The sequence below is a fragment of the Hippocampus bargibanti genome, linkage group LG05 (genome assembly GCF_051943395.1).
Source record: "Hippocampus bargibanti isolate YZ-2025 linkage group LG05, ASM5194339v1, whole genome shotgun sequence".
Classification (NCBI taxonomy): Eukaryota; Metazoa; Chordata; class Actinopteri; order Syngnathiformes; family Syngnathidae; genus Hippocampus; species Hippocampus bargibanti.
Genome location: NC_142738.1, coordinates 18697013 through 18720697, shown reverse-complemented (window position 1 = coordinate 18720697; position 23685 = coordinate 18697013). Strand labels below are relative to the sequence as shown.

The window sequence follows — 23685 nt, the reverse complement described above, 5'->3', positions numbered from 1 at the left end:
TCCGGTTATATGAGGCACCACAGCAAAACCAAAGAGAGACAAAAGGGTAAATTTCAAAAATTACTTTGACTGAAACAATCTCAGCTACTGGTAAACATGCGAAAAATTAGGAATGAACAGTTTGCAAGGGAGAATTGGATCAAACATTTGTCAGACAGAGATCTCTCAGAGACAGAAAAGGCGGTACTTGCCAAAGGTTTAAATTTCCCAGTGACTCCTAAAACTATACCGACAATAGATTACATCACAGCTACTGAATCGGCTATTAAAAATAACAAACTTTCGTATGCAGAGGCAGATGATCTACGCATTAAAATATCAGCTCTTCTCAGTAGTGCCAAACTTCCTCCGTCCAACATAACATTAGAAGAGAAAGGCGTTAACTACTCTACAAAAAGACAAAAATATTACTATTTTGCCAGCAGACAAGGGCAGATGCACAGTGCTTCTCAACACATTGGATTATGAAGACAAAATAAATAGGTTAATCGGTGATTCTAACACGTATGAGCAACTAAAAAGGGAACCTTCCAATAGATACAAGAAAGAAATGATTGACTGTCTCCAAAAGTTAGAGAAAGGAAAACATATAGACAAACAGATGTATTTTAGATTATACCCGGGAGAGGCCACGCCATGTATCTATGGCCTGCCAAAAATACATAAAGAAGGGTTCCCCCTCAGACCCATTGTTTGTAGCATTGACTCCTCTACATACAATGTAGCCAAATATTTAAAAACTATTTTAGCTCCGTTGGTTGGTAACACAGAATATCACGTAGAGAACACCACAGGGTTTGTAGAGAGGATCAAAGACCTCATATTGGAACCTGAGGAAACTTTGGCATCATACGATGTGACTTCTCTCTTTACATCTGTCCCAACCCCAGCAGCAGTCTCAGTGGTGAGGACGAGGCTGCTGGCGGATGTTTCTCTGCATGAAAGAACCAAACTTAAACCGGATCACATCTGCCAATTATTAGAAATCTGCCTTAATACTACGTATTTTCAATTTCGGGAAACATTTTATAAACAAATTCATGGTTGTGCTATGGGCTCACCAGTTTCACACATAGTGGCTAATCTTTACATGGAAGAGATGGAGAAACAGGCCCTCACATCCTTCCCAGGGACAAAACCTAGACACTGGTTTAGATATGTGGACGATACTTTTGTCATAATTAAGAAACAAGAAATTCAATCCTTCACAGATCACCTCAACTCTGCAGACTTCAACATTAAATTTACTCGTGAGGACATTCAAGAGAACCAACTAGCCTTCTTGGATTGTAATTATAAAAGAGGACAGAGCGCTAAAAACAGAAGTCTTTAGGAAGGCTACGCACACTGACCAATACTTACTTTTTGACTCTAACCACCCTTTACAACATAAACTAGGAGTTATCAGAACCCTCCAGCATAGGGCTAAACTAATACCAACTAGCACTGAAGGTAGAGAAAAGGAGTCTAAACATATCAGGAGAGCACTCACTAACTGTGGGTACCCTCAGTGGTCATTCAACAAATGTCAGAAAGAAAGAATAGAGAATGAAACCAATAATTCTCAAGATACAAAAAGGAGAGGAGTAGCAGTACCTTACATAGCAGGAGTTTCTGAAAAATTACAAAGAGTCCTTTGGCAACATAAAATTCCTACTTATTTCAAACCGATAAACACGTTAAGGCAAAAATTAGTGCATCCAAAAGATAGGCTACCAAATGAAAAACAAAGTAATGTAGCTTATTCCATACATTGTAAGAATGAAAATTGTAAAGAGCAGTACATTGAGGAGACTCAACAAATTCTCAAAAAAAGACTTTATCAACATCGCAGGGATAATATAAGTGGACCTCAAAAAGCTAGCAACCACTCATTTGATGACAATGAGGTTAAAATCTTAGCGAAAGAACATAGATGGTTTGAAAGGGGGGTAAAAGAAGCGATTCTTATAAAACAACAAAATCCTTCATTAAACCGGTCTGGTGGGGTGATGTTCAATTTGGATCGTTCATACAATAGCCTGCTTAGGCAAGACAGGTGAGGCAACTTTCGCAATGCTGATGAGGGTCGTTATGCTGATGAGGTGATACCGGTGGGAGTGGGGGTAATAGGCCAGTCGTTAGTCAGGAATGTAGGAACAATCAGTGGGGCCACAGGGAGGGGTCCTCTGCCCCCCCACCTGAGAGTAGGGACCTATCATAGCTGTGTCCGGCGCCACCATGTCTGGACATTAGGGATATATAAATGGGGCCGATACGACCAGTCAGACTTTAGTTCGCTGACGAAGCCTCTTGGATAGGAGGCGAAACGTCCGAAACCTTCACTTTTGTACAGATGACGGCTGAAGAAACCTTCTCATCGATGGACCACTCCTGTACGACTGAGAGCTTACACAGACATTCACTACAGTGTAGTACTGTGTTTAATATTTTGGTGTATATACACCATCCATCCATCCATTTTATGTACCGCTTATTCCTCATTAGGAACGCAGGGGGTGCTGGAGCCGATCCCAGCCATCTTCGGGCACGAGGCGGGGGACACCTTGAATTGGTTTCCAATCGCAGGACACACAAAGACATACAACAGTCACTCACACTCACACCTAAGGACAATTTGGAGTGTTCAATCTGCCTGCCAGGCATGTTTTTTTTGAATGTGGGAGGAAACCAGAGGACACGGAGAAAACCCGCGCGAGCCCAGGGAGAACATGCAAGCTTCACACAGGGAGGCCGGAGAGGGTCACGAGCCCGCGACCCTTGCAGAGTGAAGCCGGCGTGCTAACCACTCGACTACCAGGCCACCGTGTTTGTGTGTGTGTGTGTGTGTGTGTGTGTGTATATATATATATATATATATATATATATATATATATATATATATATATATATATACAGTAAAGTCTCGTTATATCGATATCGGATATATCGATAGTCCCGGTTATATCGATACTATTGCTATGCACGCACAGAGAAAATTACATGCAAACAGGGTCGGATATATCGTTAGTAGTCACGGTTATATCGATATTTTTTCGGACTCCCTTGAATATCGATATAACGAGACTTTACTGTATATATATATATATATATATATATATAGTAAAGTCTCGTTATATCGATATCGGTTATATCGATAGTACTGCTTATTACGATACTGTTTCTATGAACGCAAGGAGAAAATTACGGATATATCGATAGTCCGGTTATATCGATATTTTGATATGACCTTGGTCAAGCAGATATCTGTCAGTCCAAATTTCTACACTTGCCTCCAACTTTACATTTTTAAAGGTTGATTGGTTTTGACAATGCAAGAGGAGTGCGATCCAGCCACAGTGAGCAGGATAAGCGAACCAGATAATGAATAGTGCAGGTTCTAAGAGGCCAGCCACCACTAGCATATCAGCAAAATCAATGAATTTGTGTACATGTAATAAGCAGATAAGCAGCTACTCTAAAGGTCTTGAGTGTTTATAATCTATCAGGTCCAACCTTTTTTTGCACATGGTTGTCTGTGTGCATAGCTGTGCCCTTAAAAATGTAGTTGCTCAATTTGTTACATTTCAAATTGGCAAGCTTGCCCAGGGAGAACAGGACTGAACATCGAGAGAGCAGAATTAATATGTGAACAAACCACATATTTTTTTATAATGAGCCACTCATGCTCTGTTTTCGATTCCACTTTTCCTCAGTAAGATCACAGCTAACTCCAGCCTATCCCAGTTCATGCCATTGTTCACTTGTCCTTCAAGATCTTCCAATTTCGCCATACACATACAAACTAGGTTCACAAAATGTTACTTGTGAGCAACCGTTAACATTTAGGGTAGGCACTCCACTTTTTTTTTTTTTGTTAAAAACAAGTTTTGCTTTTGCCAGCGAGAACAATCAAGGTCACTAGGAGTGTCAAGACGCCCGCGGCCTTTGTGAAGATAAGCGGATTACAAATTGGATGGATGAGTGGATAGTTTGTCAAGATTAGAATCATTTAACTGTTCAGTGTATCCCTTTCTTTGTTTATGAGTTCTCTGTTTCACTCAATCACAAATGCACAGCACGTTACAGCCTCCCCAGCATGACTTGGAAAATATAATCAGGGCATTATGAGTGCACCTTATGTGCAGAACAACAGTGTATTGCCTTGTGCTGAGAGACAGACCAACTTCCACATTGAGATCCAGGACTTCTCCAGAATCGGTGGACTGTTTGGACTCATCATTTTTTGGGGAATAATTTTGATCTACTGTTTCTCTCGCAGCCACAGCCGGTCCGCATCGTTGCATCACAGTTGGCTCAGCCAACCTCTTTGCCAAAGCCTGTGCCTTCCATCCAGACCACCCCAAGACCTCTTGTGCCACTACATACGCAACGCAGTGCCAGCCTTTCAAGCTGCCCTGGAAGGGGCAAAATGGGAAAACTGTGTAATCCAGAGGAGATGACCTCCAAAGACTACTACTTTGACTCTTACGCCCACTTTGGCATCCATGAGGTAGGTTGGTAGATTCTGCAGTCGCACACTTATTGGGAATGCAATCATTGGGACATGGAACTTGTGCAGGTGAAACAACGCTAGTAAATTGTCCGCTTTTACTCTTTAACAGCAACTGACTTTTCATTCACTACTGGGCGCATTTTATGTGTATTTATTGCACTTCGGTACAGTGAATCGCTACCATTTGTGAGGGATAGAGACCAAACCCGTGTTTTACAGACAGTGTTTTTTAGGTGTTCAATTACCTGACATGTTTCGGCGTATACTTCCGCCTTCGTCAGAGTGTTCACTGTAATTTGAGGTTTCAAAAAGTCAGAGGCTAAGTGCCACAAAGCAATCTCTTTCTTAACCAGAACTCTCATGGCAGAAATGTATTCAATCCTCTTATGAATGGCCAGAAGTAGTCATCACTGCTGAAATACATAAACATAAACATCACGAGACAAAGACAAGTAAAATGTAGAGCAGAAATACAGGGGATTTTGCTCATTCACTTGATCCAGCTGTTGTGTTTATGAAGAAAACCAAACAGTACCACACTTATGTCATATTATTGAAATGCGTCTTGAAATCCTTGCTTTCCTTCCTGGTTGTACACATTTCTTCTAATGAAGATACAGTAAAGTCTCGTTATATCGATATTCAAGGGAGTCCGAAAAAATATCGATATAACCGGGACTATCGATATATCCGATCCTGCGCCGAACTGCATTAAACAAAAGCCGCCAAAAGAGGGCAGCCAAGCGCCATATAAGAAACGGAGCTGGCCATTAGCTCCCTTTTTTTTGGGAGATGTTCCCCCAATGTTGCCTCAAAATGGCACATATAATTCTTTAATCATTTTAAACATGTATGCTTTAATCTTCAGAACTACAGTGTATTTGAAACATATTCATTACTGGATGTGTAACAAGAAAGCATATTATCCGAATCTGAAGCCATTGTTTGGATTCACAAGCAATGCAAGACGTCTTGGCGTGAAGTCATTTTTATTTGCATTTGAATAAAAAGTGACATCGGCTGTCCTTTAATACACAGTATGGAATGTTAATAATTTTCAAAATCATCGCGCTTCAGCAGACAAAACAAGAAACATTGTTGCAAAAAACGATTGCATTCATATACAGTACAGTGGGCATGTACATAACACAACAGGGAAACTGCAACGCTTACATCTTACTGTATTATGTATACAATTTAAAAAAGTCATCAATCTTCTTCTGCTTCCCATTTTTACCTTTTAACACAAACACTTCAATCTCGTCTGCTACACACGAGCTAGCGTCTGAAAATGAAAATGGCTCTGCTACACGGGTGCTGGGCACGTAACCAAGTCACCTGACCAAGTCGACCAATGGCGCGACTGATGGCGTGACACGTAACCAAGACACGTGACCAAGTTGACCAATGGTGCGACCGATGGCGTGTCACGTGACAAAGTCACACGGCCAAGTCGACCAATAGCGCGACCGATGGCGGCTCATGTGACCAAGTCGACCAATGGCGCGACCGATGGCGGCTCACGTAACAAGACACGTGACCAAGTTGACCAATGGCGCGACGGATATATCGATATAAACAAAAATGGCCGGCGGGGGATGAAAAGGAGCACCGTAATAACCGGATTATCGTAATAACCGGGTATCGTACTAAACGGTACTAATTATACATAAAAAGACTAGAAATGTGCAAGGGAAATGAAAATAGTATCGTAATAAGATGATTCAGCTCTCTTCTGACCACACTTAACTCATTCACTGCCATTCCCGACTGTATTCGAGAATTGAAAATATCACATAGAGCGCCATTCCCGAATTTGTTCGGGTTTTGGTTTTTCTTAAAACGCTAGCCCAGGCATGGGAAAGTATGGCCCGCGGGCCACATACGGCCCGTTAGGCTTTTTAATCCGGCCCGCCGAACCTGCCCAAATTATAGTAAAAACAGTGTCTGAAATTCATGACAAAAAGTTAGCGGACAACAGGGCAGATAACTGAAAAGTTGCCTGCCCCATCTTTCACAACTTGAAGGACAATGTGAGAACTAATCACATTAAAAACATTGTCACAAAGTATAGTTTTTTTTAAATGAAGAATGTACCTACTACAAATGCTACCTTGCTTAATTTACGTTAAATGTGCATGGCTAGATTTTGCTGCAGTAGTCGATTGTCATTGTGGTGCACAATTTAACGTTTGCATTGCTTCCTACGAGCCACTAAGCCCCTTTCATAAGTCAGACGTACACTTTACAGTCACGGTTTAATGTAAATTTACGTTTTGTATCGTCACATATGTTGTTAGCTTCTTTTGAATCTTTCTTCTGGGATGAGGTTCTGTGCATCTACAGTAAAGTCTCGTTATATCGATATTCAAGGGAGTCCGAAAAAATATCGATATAACCGGGACTATCGATATATCCGACCCTGTTTGCATGTAATTTTCTCTGTGCGTGCATAGAAATAGTATCGATATAACCGGGACTATCGATATATCCGATATCGATATAACGAGACTTTACTGTATTTTGGAAAATGATATGCAATTGCACGACTTTATAACGCTTGCGAAAGTCCGGAAGAAAGCAGCAGGCTTCTGATTGGCTGCCGTGCCGAGTATGCAAATTTCACTGCACGTAGCCTATGTCTGTGTGCTCGGCGACGGTAGTGTATTGTGTATTGTTTGCGCGTGAAGGCGAGGGAGGAGTTTGTTGAGCGCGCGGTCAGGGCAAACCATCTATGATTTGGCGGAATTTTAACACAAGTAGGTATTATTGAGCTTGAATATTTCGTTGTGGAATAATATGTTTTGAATGTTGAAAGTGATTCCATTTTTCAATAAATGTTGATTTCTTTAACTTTGCCCCTTCAATGAAAACCTATTAAAAACAGACGCAATCTTGATGAATCACAGTGCATATGTTATTTTAATCTATTTCCATTGCATTGCATTGCATTGTGTGTCGCTTTCTCGGTCAGGGGCGGTCCAAACGTGACGTCACATGGGTATCGTCATCAACTCGAAAGCAAGACTTCGTGAATATTCAGCGCAAGTCTTAGAACGTAAACTATAGCTATATGCTGTGGAATCTTTGTAAAATACGCTCAGTCAAAGTCATTTGAAGTGATTTTATAAATTATGGACATAACTTGTCTGGAGGCGTCGGTTGTCCTTTAATGCTTTAGGTTTAGTATTTCCGGCCCAAACACTCCCTCCAAATGCTCGTGGCCCGGCCCCTCTGTCAAATTTTAGAACCCAATGCAGCCCGCGAGTCAAAAAGTTTGCCCACCCCTGCGCTAGCCAGACCTCTGGAAATGTTTTTTTCCCTTCTACAAGGGGGCAGCATTGCCTTTTTTTCCCATGTTAGCATATTGTTATAGCTTCAACTGTTGTTAAAGCGCTATATGAACCAATATGTATGTATTGCATTTTATTTTGGACAGCCATCCTCATTTCAAGCTCATAACTCTAGACCCATATAATTTAGAAATTAACTCATTTTTTTGATGAAAGAAGAGAGTATAAAGTTTCTTACGCTGCATTGAATGTTTATGTAGTCCTAAAACTCAATATTCTGGGGTCCTGTATTTGAGTGAATGACAAAAACCCTGGCACTGGAGTGGACACATCAAAATGTCTGGCAGTGAATGAGTTAAAAATGAAAGGTAAAGGCAAAATGGAGAACTAAATAGACCGAACCCACAGACTTATGGGAGCTCTCCTAAAACACCTTTTATTGATTTGTTTGTAAAACTATGCAATTCTGATACAGTACCCAAATACAGAGTGTATATATTAAAGAAAACCTACAAACACAGTTGTCAGGCTGTATTTTAAACTTCGGGAAACAAATTGCCACTTTCTCACAGGGTCACCCTTATCGACATCTTAATTTCTGATCATGTTTTGTTTTACATTTCAACCAGGAGATGTTGAAGGATGAGGTGAGGACACTCACTTACCGCAATTCCATATACCACAACAAGCACGTATTCAAGGACAAAATAGTTCTGGATGTTGGAAGTGGCACTGGGATCCTGTCCATGTTTGCTGCCAAAGCAGGAGCAAAGCATGTGTATGGGGTAGGTAAGACAATGTTCGATATGGAGGTTTACAGTGGCAAAGTAAAATAGGCTCTAAATCTATGCTGGAGCCCATCTCAACAGCACGAATGGCATGCGGCTCTTTGTGTGGCTTTGTTCATGTGCGTCTGGACATTTGAACCGCTGTGCCGTGGGTCAGGCTTATAAACTTAGAGGAATCTCCTGTCTACTACTGGGAGCACAAGTAATTGCTAGTTGGGTCATGTCTGAGGATACACACTGCTATCTTAGAACAACCACACGGATGCTATTTTGGGGCAATATGTTTACTTCAGGGAAGGAATGATTAACTTAGAATTAGAAGGTACTGGTTGACAAAATGTGCTTGTGTGAGTATTCGCCTTTCTACTTCTGCCTTCTCTCTCACTCTCTCCACCTGTCCCTCTCCTCTATCTATCTTTTGCCCTCTCTGCTGAGCATTTATGTTTCCTTTTCAGCTCATTTTTGTCAATGACGCCGATCTGGCTGTTCTGTGACACACCAAAAAATGGAACTATGTCTTGAAGGATTGAATCTACTTTTGAGCATTTCACTATGCCCATACCGCTCTACTCAAACGTTAATTAGGCATCATATGAAACATGAGCTGTCCATTGAGGTTAAAAGGTTGGATTACGGGCCAACTCTACATTATACTATCATGTGTACATTTTAAAAGACGAAATAAGAAATTGATATTCAGGATGAGCAATAACTCACTTGCTCACTTGCATGTCTAAGTACTAAATAACATGTTCCACAAGGTCACATGTGCTTTACATTTGCATACTGTCATCAAATGATAAAGTAACAATTTTCTTTTAACGTTTACCAAATGAATAGTCGAGCCAAAGCAAAAATAAACGTGTTTCGTGGTAGTGGTGAGTCCATCTATGGTGACATATACATGATGCACTGCAGAACAAATGTCGCTACTATTTTAAGACAAGCTGTAAAAAACGTGGACAACATGCTAGCACACAAGCACATTTATTAGGAACACACACACACAGACACACGCACACACACACACGCACACGCACACACACACACACACACACACACACACACACACACACACACACACACACACACACACGCACACGCGCACACACACACACGCACACACTTACTTGCTTACTTGCTTAAGGTTGTCCATCGTGTCCGATGATGATAGTCCAGCTCTACTTCCTGTGAGACCATTTCATGTGACTATATCCAAATCCGTGATCTACACTGCTTGCCACAGGCAGAGCAGGTGAAGGCATTGACGGGGGTTGTGGGTATGGCACTGGCATGATGTCTCCTTTGACGTTTCCTGGTCCGTCTGTCACCTCAGTCTTCCTCAAGTTTCTGTATGCCTTGTTGGAGGAGCTGCCGCCAGATGGAGCATTGAGCTGCAATGTCCTCCAGATGGGTCGGGTTCAGGCCGCATTTTTTCATGGCAGTCTTCACCTGGTCTCTATAGCGTTTTTTGGGGCCTCCTGCCAGACGAGGGCAGAGATGGAGCTGGCCATAAAGCACCTTATGTTGCAAGTGCTCTTCTGGCATCCTGATCACATGGCCTCGTCAGCGAAGTTGGTGCTGGGTGACTGCAGCCTCCACACTGGTGCAGTTGGTTTTGCAGAGTATTTCAGTGTGGGGGACTCTGTCTCTCCAGGCTAGCCCAAGGATGCATTGTAGGCACTTGATGTGGAAAGCCTCAAGCATCCTTTGGTGGCGACTGTACAGGGTCCATGCTTCGCAGCTGTAGAGGAGGGTTGACATAACAACAGCCCGATAAACTGCAGTCTTGGTGTGGAGTTTGAGATCTATATTTTGAAAGACTCCTCCTAAGTCTTCCAAAAGATGCTGATGTCTGTTTGATCCGATTTGTATCTCTGTCGATGCTGCAGTTGTCAGAGAGAGAGCTGCCCAGGTATTTGAAAGAATCCACTATTGCTAGTGGCTAATTGGAGATGGTCAATGTTAGTGGATGAACTATAGGAATGGATGCCCACTGACAAATTACCTCAGTCTTTCTCACATTGACAGAGAGGCCCAGTCTACCATAGGCATTTGCAGCAGCTGAGAGACTAGCCTGTAGTGTTTCTGGTGTGTGGGCCACAACTGCATAGTCATCTGCATATTGGAGTTCGATGAGTTGCTCTGATCTTACTTTCGTGACTGCCTGGAGCCTCCTGATGCTGAATAGAATTCCTCTCATGGAGCAACAGTTTCACACACAGGAGGAAGATGTTGAACAGGACTAGTGCGAGGAAACATCCCTGGCGTACACCAGTCTGCACATTGAAGGGTTGTGATTCATGGCCACCAATAGTCACACGTGATGTCATTCCATTGTGAAATTGGCTAAGGATGTTGATACATTTCTGTGGGCATACAAACTTCAGGAGAATATTCCAGGGAAGCTCCCTGTTGACCGTGCCAAAGGCCTTTGACAGATCAATGAAAGCAACAAAGAGGTTCTGGTGATGTTCCCTACACTTCTCCTGAAGCTTCTAAGCTGTGAAGACCATGCGTACGGTGCTCTTGTTCTTCCTGAGACCACACTGGGATTCTGGCAGCAGATCTTCTGTGATGCAGTTTATCAATCTATGTAGCATCAGTTTAGCCAGAACTGTACCAGCAACTGCCAGAAGTGAGATGCCACGGCTTTTACCACAGAGGGATTTATCCCCCTTGCCTTTGTAGATGGTGACAATATTTGCATTTGCCCTCTTTCCACTGCTGAGGCACAGTTTCATGCTTCCACACATTGCTAATGAAGAGGAAGAGGGCACGGGTGCAAAGGTAGCCTCCTTGCTTGAGGATCTCGGTGAGGATCTCGATACTGTCACGACTAGGGCTCTTGTTGCTTTTAAGAGATTTTAAAGCACTCTTAACCTCTCCAAAGGTTGGTGGAAGGTCAAGGTCTAGGATGGTGGGGCGATCAGGGAGCTCCACTACAACTAAAGGGTCTAGTGGTGAAGGCTGGTTGAGTAAACATTCAAAGTGTTCTGCCCATTTTGGTGATGAGCTTCTGGTCTTTTATGAGGGTTGTACCGTCACTAGACTTCAGAGGGGAGACAGCGCAGTTTCTTGGGCCATAGATGGCTTTTACTGCATCATAAAAGTTGTGCATATCATTTTTGCTGGCATGAGATTGTATTTTAGCCGCCTTCGATGTCCACCACTCATTCTGCAGGGCATGTAGTTTTGACTGCACCTCCGCCCTGAGTTTCTGCCATTGCCGCCGGAGCGCAGTTGATGTGGAGTTGTTGAGTACAGCACTGTGTGCTGTGTGCATGTATTTGAGCATCGAGGTCATTATGCCTGTGTTGTCATCAAACCAGTCTTGGTGGTTTCTGCGCTTATATCCGATGGATTTGGATGCTGCCTCATAGAGCCTGGAGCTGATAGTCGACCATTTTCCATTAATGAAGACCTCTCCCAGCAAGATAGGCTCAATGTCTTCCAGGTTTTCAGCAAGAGAGAGACGGAGTTTGTCCCGAGCTATAGGCTCTGCTAGCCGGGTGCAGTCCAGCCTCTTCTTCCCTGACCTCAGGAGACGAATAGCAGGGCGTACTTGCACTCGAAGCCTGGTCATCATGAGTCGGTGGTCCGTCCAGCACTCAGCTCCTCTCATGCGCGAATGAGCACGACGTCTTTTATGTCTGAGCATCTCACAATGGTGTAGTCGATCAGGTGCCAATGTTCAGAGCGTGGGTGCATCCAGGATGCTTTGTGCTTGTTTTTCAGTTGGAAGATGGTGTTTGTGATGGTACCCCACTCCACACCTTGTTGTCCTTCCTCACTCTTCAGCCCAGCTGGAAGAGCTTATCCTCCTTAGGTATGCTGCGGAGGACCTCATCTAATGCCTTATAGAAGCTGTCCTTAGCCTCTTCCTTTAATTGTAGGGTAGGTGCATAAGCACTAAGAAGGGTGGCATATCTTTTTTTATCCAGAGGGATCCTAAGTGACATAAGCCTTTCGCTTATGCCAATCGGCGATTCTGGGAGTTTTAGTAGGAGACTATTTTTTATTGCAAGTCCCACACCATGCTGATGCTGTCCTCCTTGCATGCATCCTTCCCAGAAGAAAGTATAACCTTGTCCTTCTTCCTTTAGGTAGCCTACATCCTGGAGTCTGGTTTCACTGAGTGCAGCAATGTCAACGTTGTAGCGTTTGAGTTCGGCTGCAATGAGAGCAGTTCTCCTCTGAGGTCTATCAGTGTTGATGTTGGTGTCCAGGAGTGTCCTTATGTTCCATGATGCCAGTATGAGAGGGATTATTTTCTTTGTTTTATTTCGAACGCTGACTGGAATTTCCGATAGGTGCGGTGGTCTATCCAGGATTTTTTTGAGTAGGCAATGTTTGGGCCGCCTTTTCTAGGCCCTTCCCCAGTTTGGGTGAGCAGTGCGGTCCTGAATAGAGTTGCTCAGTCGCACTGTGGTCTGACGGGAGCAGATGCCACTCAATACCACCTGCTAGCGAGCATGAATAGCTCTGTGCCGCTGGTCTGCAGAGTTCTGATTAGGAGCTTCCGGTGCATTCATACCTGCTCCCGTCACCAGACACCCCATCGCCACCAGACGTTGGTTCATTACCGGTAGATGGTCCCACCGAGGTAGAGATGGATACCTGCGCAGAGAAATTATTTTAAGTGCAACTGGGGGCGCGCATGTCCCAGCAGCACTTCTTCACTGTAGGAGGGTGGGATCCGGTGGCAAGGGGAGCCCAGGATGACCGGCACTCTTCCACAGTTGCAGGAGGCTGCCGGAACTCCAATCTTTCGGAGGACCGCCTATTGTGTGCCACCAGAAAACGTTGCTTTTCTCTCAGGGTGTGCTCCCCTATCCTTTGTCTTCCTAGACTTACCCACAAGGCAGCAGGGCAGTGGTTGGTCAGTGCCAGGGCATGTCCACTACATGGGCCTGTGGAGCTGACCTCTGGGGACCATTGCAGCTCCGAGATCCCCTGTCGATTAGCCTGGAGTCGTGAGACATCCAGTTACCATGTGTGGCCACGAGGAGGCCCGACAGGAGTCTTGGTGATGGAGATGCTGTATACTGGCAGAGGAAAACTTACACAGAGCTGCTTCCTTGTTCACCGTTAAGGGCTAGCCAGCGGCAGCGAGCTGTAAGCGAGAGAGTTGCAAGCAGGTGGCAAGTAAGCATGCCTCTTGCCTCTAGCTACTGCACTACTGCACTAGACGCATCACAACACCCTGTGTTAACCACACACACACACACACACACACACACGCACGCACACACACACACACACACACACACACACACACACGCGCGCGCATGCACACACATGCACACACGCACACACACGCACACAGACACACGCAAACACACACACACACACACACACACACACACACACACACACACACGCACGCACACACACACACACACACACGCACGCACGCACGCACGCACACACACACACACACACACATAGTACCAGTCCAAAAAAAAACCCTAAATAAATAAATAAATAAATAAATAAATACATGAGAATCAAAAATAACGAGACACACTGATTTTCTTCAGAGGTCAGCATCATGACTGTTGTATTAATGACATGCAACACAAGCATTGTTCATATCAAACTTATTTACAGATTAGCATTGTTGCCATTTTTTAATTAATATTGAAACAATGCTGACAAAATTTGACATGCACATTCATGGTCTATCCTGATTTTTTAAAACAAATTACAGACGTGAAAACTTCAAAGTGGAGGTCTTATCTTTATTTCTAAAGGAAATGCCATAGAAGAGATCCTTATTATCGTCGCCTTTGCAGTGGAGGATTCCTCTTTAGTTATACTTATACTTATACTTATACTTATACTTATACTTATACTTATACTTATACTTTGTGTGTCCTTCGATGAAACTAAACACCTCATTCTTTCATGTAATCATACCACAGGAGTAGCATGATGTCTTTTAACACAACACATCGAGACGTCATACGTCTCTTTCCTCTGATGTCTTTGTGTTGACCAGATAGCTCTCCTGTCGTATGACGGCTGTGTTTCCCAAATGACCACAGAAAGATGAAATAAAATGTGCAGTGGATTATTCCTTCCTTCCATTGAACAGTTGCAAATTTAATATCACTTCTCCAGTTGTTTTTTTTCCAATGAACACTTCACATCTGTGTAAGCTCTCAGTCATACAGGAGTGGTACATCGATGAAAAGGTTTCTTCAGCCGTCATCTGTACTTCTTTGAAGGTGACTTGCGTTTTGCTTCTATCCAAGAGGCATTGTCAGCCCCTTGGATGAGATGATTGTGGTATATGACTGGCCTGATTGCCCCATTCGCCTCTGGTGTCACCTCATCATCATGACGACAGCTATGTGGCCACGATCCAAGTAGTCTGTTGTAAGCATGATCCAATCAGTCAGGACAATAGAAGTAATCAGGGTAGCCTCAGGGAATAGTCCTCTGCTACCCCAAGCTTAGTGCAGGGACCTATCATCGCAGAGGTCTGGCATCGCCACCCCTGGACAGTAGGGATATGTGGATAGGCCCAGGGCTACCAGCAAAAATGTTAGTTCGCTGACAAAGCCTCTTGGATGAGAAGCAAAACGTCCAACACCTACAAAGAATTACAGATGACGGCTGAAAAAACCTTTTCATCAATGAACATTTCACATACCCCAATCCTGCAAAAACTCGGAATTGAAATCATGTCTCTACTATATTTATAGACATCTTTGAAAAGGGGAAAAAAGGCTTTCTTCTCTCCCTCAGATTGAATGTTCCAGTATTTCTGAATACTCAGAAAGGATCATCAAGTCCAACCACCTTGACAGTGGTAAGCGCTACTCTACTTTACAATGACAATGGAGAGTAATAAATTGCCATTTTGCAACCTCCAATCCATGAGTTACATGGTCATAAAGAGTGTAGACCAGCAATTGCTACCAAGGTGCTGTCGTAGATCACCAGCTGTGTGAAATTATTCAATTCCGTTAAAAACTAATAGTAATGTTGGAAAGTCATTTTAAGTAATTGATTTTTCTTTTTGTTCTTATATTTCTACATGCCGGAAACGCACAGTACATCACTGCGAAAGGCAGAAATACAGAATCACTTTGCAATGACTGAGAAGTATCATGAAAAACAGACCCTAGTATCAACCCTGAAAATGTTCAAGCAGAGGAACCAAACGCTGTCCTCAGCTTGTCTCACCAAGGGAAGAATTTCACAAGAGCTTTGGTGAAACTCCAGCTGGTCCACACATTTCCATAAGTACACAACACTGGTACAAAATTTTGAAAGTGCGCTCCCTGTTTGTGGTTTCATTTCTCCCGTTCTCACGTTTCCGCAGAAAGTCTTCCGTATCTCAACTCATGACATCCGCAGGCTTTCCTTTCAGAATAGCATAGACACGATTCACCTGATGGATTCAAGATTTTGTGATGGTGAAAAAGAAAAAAAACAGCATTTATGAGAGATTTCAAATGTTTGTTTCAGTGATAACCATCATCAACGGAAAAGTGGAAGAGGTTGAGCTCCCTGTGGAGGAGGTTGACATCATTATATCCGAATGGATGGGTTATAGTCTTTTCTACGAATCCATGCTGAACACGGTCATCTTTGCCAGGGACAAATGGCTGGTATGCACTCATGATACAATTGAACTCAACCATATTATTCTTGTCAATAGTAGTTCGCCTAGTTGTATTTATATGACAAAAACATTTAACAACTGCAAAGTTGTGATATGAGGAGAGGACTTGGAATATCTAATGGTAGGAAAGGAAAGGATACTTGGTGCTGCAACCATAAAGTGCACAAAAGCATATCATGAAGGAGGTTTGCTCAGGCCAATTAGTACATTGATAGGACTCAGTAAAGGAGACAAGGATATGCACCGTAGAGCAAAGGCCAAAAAAGAGGCGTGTATGCCAGGGCGGACAGTTAAAGGAAAACCGACACTATTTTTTTGTTTTCGAACTGACATCAGAAAAACATTTTATAGCATCTAAAATACCCAAAACATGTAGGCTGATATTTTTAGTCAAATGCAAAACACCAATAAAAATGACTTAAAGTGTCCAAAAACTTCCACAAATCATCTCGAAACAGGGGATTTTCAGAAAGTCCCGCCCCCAGTTCATGACGTCATGCCAGGTCGTCTTGCCTTGCTCAAGAAACAAAACAATGGGCTCACGGAGTTCATATTCAGAGAAGATGCTTTCTTGTTACTCATCCAGTTATGAATATAATTCAAATAGTTCTGAAGAGGAAATCATAAATATTTGCAATCGATTAAAGGAGTCCTCCCATATCAATTCGAGCCGTCAATGTCAGCAATGTAGCGTCCTGGAAAATGCACAAGAAGGCGCCCAAGCTCCGTTGAAAATGGGCTGATTTGTCTGCTGGGGACTCGTGTCAGCGAGTATCAAATAATAGTCTTGGTGCAACACACAACGATTCACCATCGCGTTATTTATGTGTTTTCCTTCTAATTTCGCCATCAACACGGCTCAACAAGAAGTTTTCAGACCAAACAAAGTACCGCAAAATGCATTGTGTGTCGCTTACTCGGTCAGTGACGACATCTACCGTGACGTCACGGTAGGTATCGTCACCAACTCAAAAACAAGACTTCCTGAATATTCAGTGCAAGTCTTAAAACGTCAAATATAGCTATATGCGGTGGAATTTTTGTAAAATTCGCTCAGTAGAAGTCATTTGAAGTGATTTTACAAATTATGGAAACAACTTGTCCGGAGGCGTCGGTTGTTCTTTAAGCTAAGCAAATGCTTTCTGCTTGGCCAGTGAAAGAGGTGGATATGGTAAGGATATGCAGTAGGTTAGGGTGATTATAAGGATCAATATGAAAAAGTGTGATCTGGTGCATTTAATGAGCTGCACAGATGGAAAGAAGTCTTTGCTGAGCCGATGAATGAGCAAAATGAGAGCAAAGGAAGGGTAGAATCAGCAATTGTGGGAGCAGAGGATGTAACCTTGATTGTAAGGAATCCATTCGAAACGTCCTAAAAAGGATGGCAATGGAAAGTCAGTTAATACAATGACATATATAATCGACGTATATAATCATCTCGAGGTGGTGGCTGTATGGTGGCTGTAGAGTTTTTGACTAGGGTTGTTGTAGAGAATTCTAGACCAGCTTGACAGCTTGATTCTAGACCAGCAGAGTTGTGGTGATTGAAGAGAGGAATCACATTGGTGAGCCACACAATGACGTTATGGGAAAGAGTAGTGGAAGACTCAGGACAGGATGAAAGGGGTGTGATGTGATTGAATAGTCTCTGGAAAGAAGATGGTGGAAAGTTAGAAAGCAAACAGTGCTGAGGCTGACCATGATCAGCCGATGAGCACTAAAGAGACAACAACAAGTAGAGCTGAGGGTGACTAAAATGAAGATGGCGAATTTTTCTTTTGTCGTCACCAAGAGAGCTGAATTCCACTCGTTACCCTCCAATGAAGTAACTTGATGTAAGATTTTAAAACTTGACTGAGACAATTAACTGTGTTACATTAAATAAATGCAAAGCATGAACCTTTAAGAAAGATCAAGCTTTTTGTTGCGGGTTTTCCAAGCTTAAGACCCAAAGTTTGATGACTAACAAATTTGAACTTTGTCCAAATAGAATTGTGGTTGGTGTCATGTGCAGAAAAAAGATATCTATATGCACCTGATGTTGAATGACTTCGAACCATGAGAGAACTATTAAAATTAGAGTTATAATTGATGATTCCTGTGCTTTTTCTCTTGTCTAAAAGAAACCAGGTGGACTCATGTTTCCCGATCGTGCCTCTTTGTATGTGTTGGCCATAGAAGACAGGCAATACAAAGACTTCAAGATTCATTGTAAGTTCAATGCATGTGTTGCAGTGTGCTTCCTGGTAGTTTAGATTTAGATACAAACACATATACTTCCAACATAATTGCAATTATGGCCTTGATTTTTAGTGCTCGCATGAAAAAACATTTGCAGACAATGACGACTTAATTTCATCATCAATAAGGCAATCAAATAAGGCATTTTTCCTCACTGGAGGTCCTTTTGTCTTCAGTTAGTAAAACAAAAACTCTGTTAGGCTTGAGACCAAGTGACTGACGTAGCGATTGAAGAAAAATCAATTTATTTGCCTGAAATAAAATCTCAACTTGTGTTTTGTTGTAGTGTACATTTCTGAAAAGGTTTCTACAGCTGTCATCTGTACTTGAAGGTGTCGGACGTTTCGCTTTTTATCCAAGAGGTTTCGTCTGCGAACTAAAATTTGCTGGTAGCTTTGGGGTCCCAAACATTCCACTACGTTCCGACGCGTCAGCTGCTGTCACTCTCGCTCGGAACGTGACAGCTACGGATGACTCGGCTACAGGATGTTCTTTTCTCTTAAAATATCTATCCAATGACACTTGCTGTCACTCCCACAGCCACATCACTAGATTTCACAGCCTCCTTATTCTTTAATATCGTACTGATCGTAGATTTCGCCATGCTGTATTCCCTCCCCAGATCAGACACTCGCACACCTCCTTTATATTTTGCGATTATTTCTTTCTTAAATGCAATAGTTGTACGCACTACTTTTCATTTGTCACTTGTAGCAGCACTTACTTTCTTTGGAGGCATGATTAGGGGCTAAAACTCTTCATACACCTATATTAAACGCTAGAGCAAAACGCAGCACGTCCGCTAGCGACAACAGTTGGTCACGGAGAGAGCGCTACACCCGTACGCCGCTCAGCACTCCACCCTCGCGTACGCACTCACGCGTCGTATTGGCGTTCGAACACTGGTTCGAACGCCGAAGCAAGAATATCTCCAATATTTCTCCGATTTGTTCGAACTGTGAGGCTTTCGAAAACCGAGGTACCACTGTGTATATATATATATATATATATATATATATATATATATATATATATATATATATATATATATATATATATATATATAAAACCCTACTGTCCAGACCTCTGCTATGATAGGTCCCTGCTCTAAGGTTGGGGAGAGCAGAGGACCATTTCCTGAGGCTACACTGATTGCCCCTATTGTCCTAACTGATTATGGTCTACGACTGGCCTGATTGCCCCATTTGCCCTGGTATCACCTCATCAGCATAACTAAGCCTGTGTGGTAACGCTCCCAGCAGTGTGTTGTATGAATGATCCAAATTATTGATTTAGTGAAGGGTTTTGCTGTTTTATGAAAATAGCTTCTTTTACTCCCCTTGGATAAGAAGTGAAACATCCAACACCTTCAAAGAAGGACAGATGACGGCTGAAGAAACAGACGTAGCGCACATTTAAGCAATAAAACCATCCAAAGAGATTATTGAAATGGCCAAAAATGCTATATATTCAGTAATGACAACAAAAGTCATTCTTAAATTTTAGAATTTATGATGCAGCTGAAGACATTGTTCATTCTTTGATTGAACAAGGCTATTTACCAATAAATTCATATTATTTTTCAAAGTTATTTTTGTTTCATTTTACATACGCTACATAAAAGATAGGATTAGTCACCATTTTCTCATGTACAGTAAAGTCTCGTTATATCGATATCGGATATATCGATAGTCCCGGTTATATCGATACTACAGTAAAGTCTCGTTATATCGATATCGGATATATCGATAGTCCTGGTTATATCGATACTATTTCTATGCACGCACGGAGAAAATTACATGCAAACAGGGTCGGATATATCGATAGTCCCGGTTATATCGATATTTTTTCGGACTCCCTTGAATATCGATATAACGAGACTTTACTGTATTTTGTTTTTCTACTTTCATTCCTTTCATCACTTTGCTGCTGTGAAATGTAAATTTCTCCACTGTGAGACTAATAAAGGCATATCCAATCCAATCCAATCCAATTTTGTCAGGTCAGACGCCATTTGTAACATTGCCAACCACCTCAGGTTGACAGGTATGTATTTGGGGGAAGCCAATGTTGGGGTATTATTATCAAACTAAATTTTGTAAGGTTCCCAACATGGTGCAATGCCAGTCACAATTCCTTTGAACTTGCTTCAGTTATCTCCGAAAAGAACGTGTAGTGTCAGCAATAGGTCAGTCGGCATGTCTCCCATCTTCCTTGTGCACCTTAATAATCATTAACAAACATACAAATGTGATTCCCAGTACCAGATTAGAAACTGATCATATAAGAATGTGAAATAGCTAAAATTAAGAGAGACCAAAAAAACCAGCCTGAGACATTCACTTACAATTTATGCACTGCAAAAATCTGTAGTAACGTAAATATCATAAAGCAAGCATGTTTGGTTGTTTTTGTACCATTTTGAAAGTACCAAACAAACATGTTGACTTTTCACATTGTCTCACTTTGATGTAACTGCTAAATTGCGTGATAAATTATGTTCCGTGCAATTTGTAGCATGCTGCTCCTTGCGTGGAAGTGTCACTATACTCAGGGAGTCTGCAGCTTCACTGGGATGTCAGACTATTTTTACTCTTTGGGTACTATTTATTTATTTAATGCAGTGGAGTTGTGTAAATGTGAATATCACACATGAGCGAACCAAACCGAGTGTTGGACAAACCGCACTCGTCTCCTCATTCTGCTGGCAGATGGCCTCATTTGACCTTTGCACTGAGGTAGAAGTGGCCTTATGCGGCACTCAGTCAACACGCTGCGCTCCTCACAGCTCCTCTGTGCAAGGAATGCATCATTAATCTTAATGTGGAACATTGTAAGAAATGTGACCGGCAATTTTTTCCCTATTAAAAAATAAAATAAAAATGTTTTCTCATTAGTTTTGCTCACAAATGGAGTTGTCGTGTTCCAATGAATCTCCTTCCTATACTGCCTGTCTGCTAAGAGTGTGAAGTCAGCGTTTACAGCGCTTTATGTTGACAAAGTATCTGACTTCATGTATGTGTCAAATTATTGCAAATTGCTTCCAAACACTGTAAAATCGAACTCCAGGCATTGGGAGCCAGACATTCTGAGAAACTCAGTGACGATCATGCCTTCCTGTTGTGGTTTTTGAGCTGCACAATATAGCTCAGCAACGTTTATATCCTTTGGCTTTTCAACACACAATAAAACAATTGCCAAGTAGCAATTTGCATGAGTTATACATATTTTAATCTTTCACATACTAGAGTGATTATACTGTTTTTCAAGGGTGGGAGAACGTATACGGCTTTGACATGACTTGCATCCGCAATGTGGCAATGAAAGAGCCTCTGGTTGACATTGTGGACCCCAAACAGGTCGTGACCAACTCCTGTCTCGTCAAGGTACGTCACATTTTCTTTTGCTTCCATTGACATGATGTGCGGCTATCGGTTCTAATGAAATATCAATTACACAAATCCTTTTTTTCCTATTCAGCTGTTTTGGGTTGCAAAGGCATGGCTTCATATTTAATCCTCTCATTTAATTTTAAGTGGTTTGTAAGCGATTAGAAATAAGATTGTGGTGATTTAATCATTGCAAGCATATTGGTGCTAAGTGTAACTATGTATGCAAGCATGTATGTATGTATGTATGTATGTATGTATGTATGTATGTATGTATGTATGTATGTATGTATGTATGTGTATAAGTCAAGACAAGGTAGTCATTATTTCAATGGCGTCAACATGTTTTGAGAGGTGTCTGTTGATGTGGTGAAATTTTGTGAGACATTGTAAAATCTTCCCAGTGGCTCAAATAAAGTTGAAAACCACTGATAAGATGAGATAAACGTTTTTGGCACACTTTATCTGATAAAGTGTGCCAGTAGCCACAACAATAACTCCCGCTTGACAGGAATAATCAACTGCAAATTTGTAACAGAAAGAGGCCATGTACATTTTTTTGCACTGAAATGGAGCAGTCGCACCGCAAAGTATCAAATTCTGTCGGACCAGTAGAATGTCAAGAAAATTGTTGTATCAAACCCTTGTGGCTGACTAACGGAGAAGTTTGACAGACAGATGTTATTGTCATAAGAACTATCGATCTTATTTTGATCAACTTTGCATTTGAAGACACATCTCAAAGTGCACGGTCCATGCAACAGTAACCAGAATGGCAACACTTTCAAACAACAGATACAATCAGCCAGGGACTTTCTTATAAAAAAAAGAAATATCATGTATAATACAGGAATACACGAGTAGGTGTCAAAAAGTAAAGACCAATGTGCCTTGACCTCCCAATTGACCGCATCTCAGTGGAATGCCTTGCAAGTGACCTTTGTGCAAGTCACTGTTTCATTTTGCTACAATTGATTCAACCCAATTTCATTCTGTCATGTGATCTGATTTTTACTCTCTAAGCTCTCTGTGCTTGCCTGCTAGTTGGCAAGCAACTCTTTTCTATCCTTTACATCACAGGTGTCAAAGTCAAGGCCCGGGGGCCAAATCCGGCCCGCCACATATTTTTTTTGGCCCGCGAAGGCAAATCAAACTTGTGAAATTCCATCATACTTGCTAAAATCCTAACCAAAATGTCATATTTTTGGATGTAAACCACAATAAGTCATTTTTCTTGACTTCAGATTTGAAAACTAGTTAACATTCTAATGGCTTCCCCAAATTCATAATGGCCCTCGGGTGGAAACCATATCTACAATGTGGCCCGCGGCAAAAAACAACTTTGACACCCCTGCTTTACATAAACAGAGTTTTGATGGTAATTGTTAGAACTAGTTGATACACATGCTAAAAACACCCTATGTTACAGTAAAGTCTCGTTATATCGATATTCAAGGGAGTCCAAAAAAATATCGATATAACCGGGACTATCGATATATCCGATCCTGCGCTGAACTGCATTAAACAAAAGCCGCCAAAAGAGGGCAGCCAAGCGCCATATAAGAAACGGAGCTGGCCATTAGCTCCCTTTTTTTTGGGTGAGATGTTCCCCCAATGTTGCCTCAAAATGGCACATATAATTCTTTAATGATTGTAAACATGTATGCTTTAATCTTCAGAACTACAGTGTATTTGAAACATATTCATAACTGGATGTGTAACAAGAAAGCATATTATCCGAATCTGAAGCCATTGTTTGGATTCACAAGCAATGCAAGACGTCTTGGCGTGAAGTCATTTTTATTTGCATTTGAATAAAAAGTGACAACGGCTGTCCTTT

At 42.0% G+C, this 23685-nt stretch overlaps 1 protein-coding gene across 5 annotated transcripts in view; it reads left to right on the top strand.

The window, feature by feature from the left end:
• The window catches only part of prmt8a (protein arginine methyltransferase 8a), a 33248-nt gene that overhangs the window by 2249 nt on the left and 7314 nt on the right, over positions 1 to 23685 (top strand). For all 5 annotated transcript variants that reach the window (XR_016115053.1, XR_016115054.1, XM_088997118.1 and 2 more), the window contains 6 exons: positions 4262 to 4492; positions 8418 to 8573; positions 15333 to 15396; positions 16059 to 16201; positions 18339 to 18426; positions 21727 to 21842. Coding sequence is in view for 3 of the 5 variants with exons in the window: in XM_088997116.1 (XP_088853242.1) it covers positions 4262 to 4492; positions 8418 to 8573; positions 15333 to 15396; positions 16059 to 16201; positions 18339 to 18426; positions 21727 to 21842 (798 nt within the window). In the remaining 2 variants the exon portion in view is untranslated. The remainder of the gene's footprint in view (positions 1 to 4261; positions 4493 to 8417; positions 8574 to 15332; positions 15397 to 16058; positions 16202 to 18338; positions 18427 to 21726; positions 21843 to 23685) is intronic.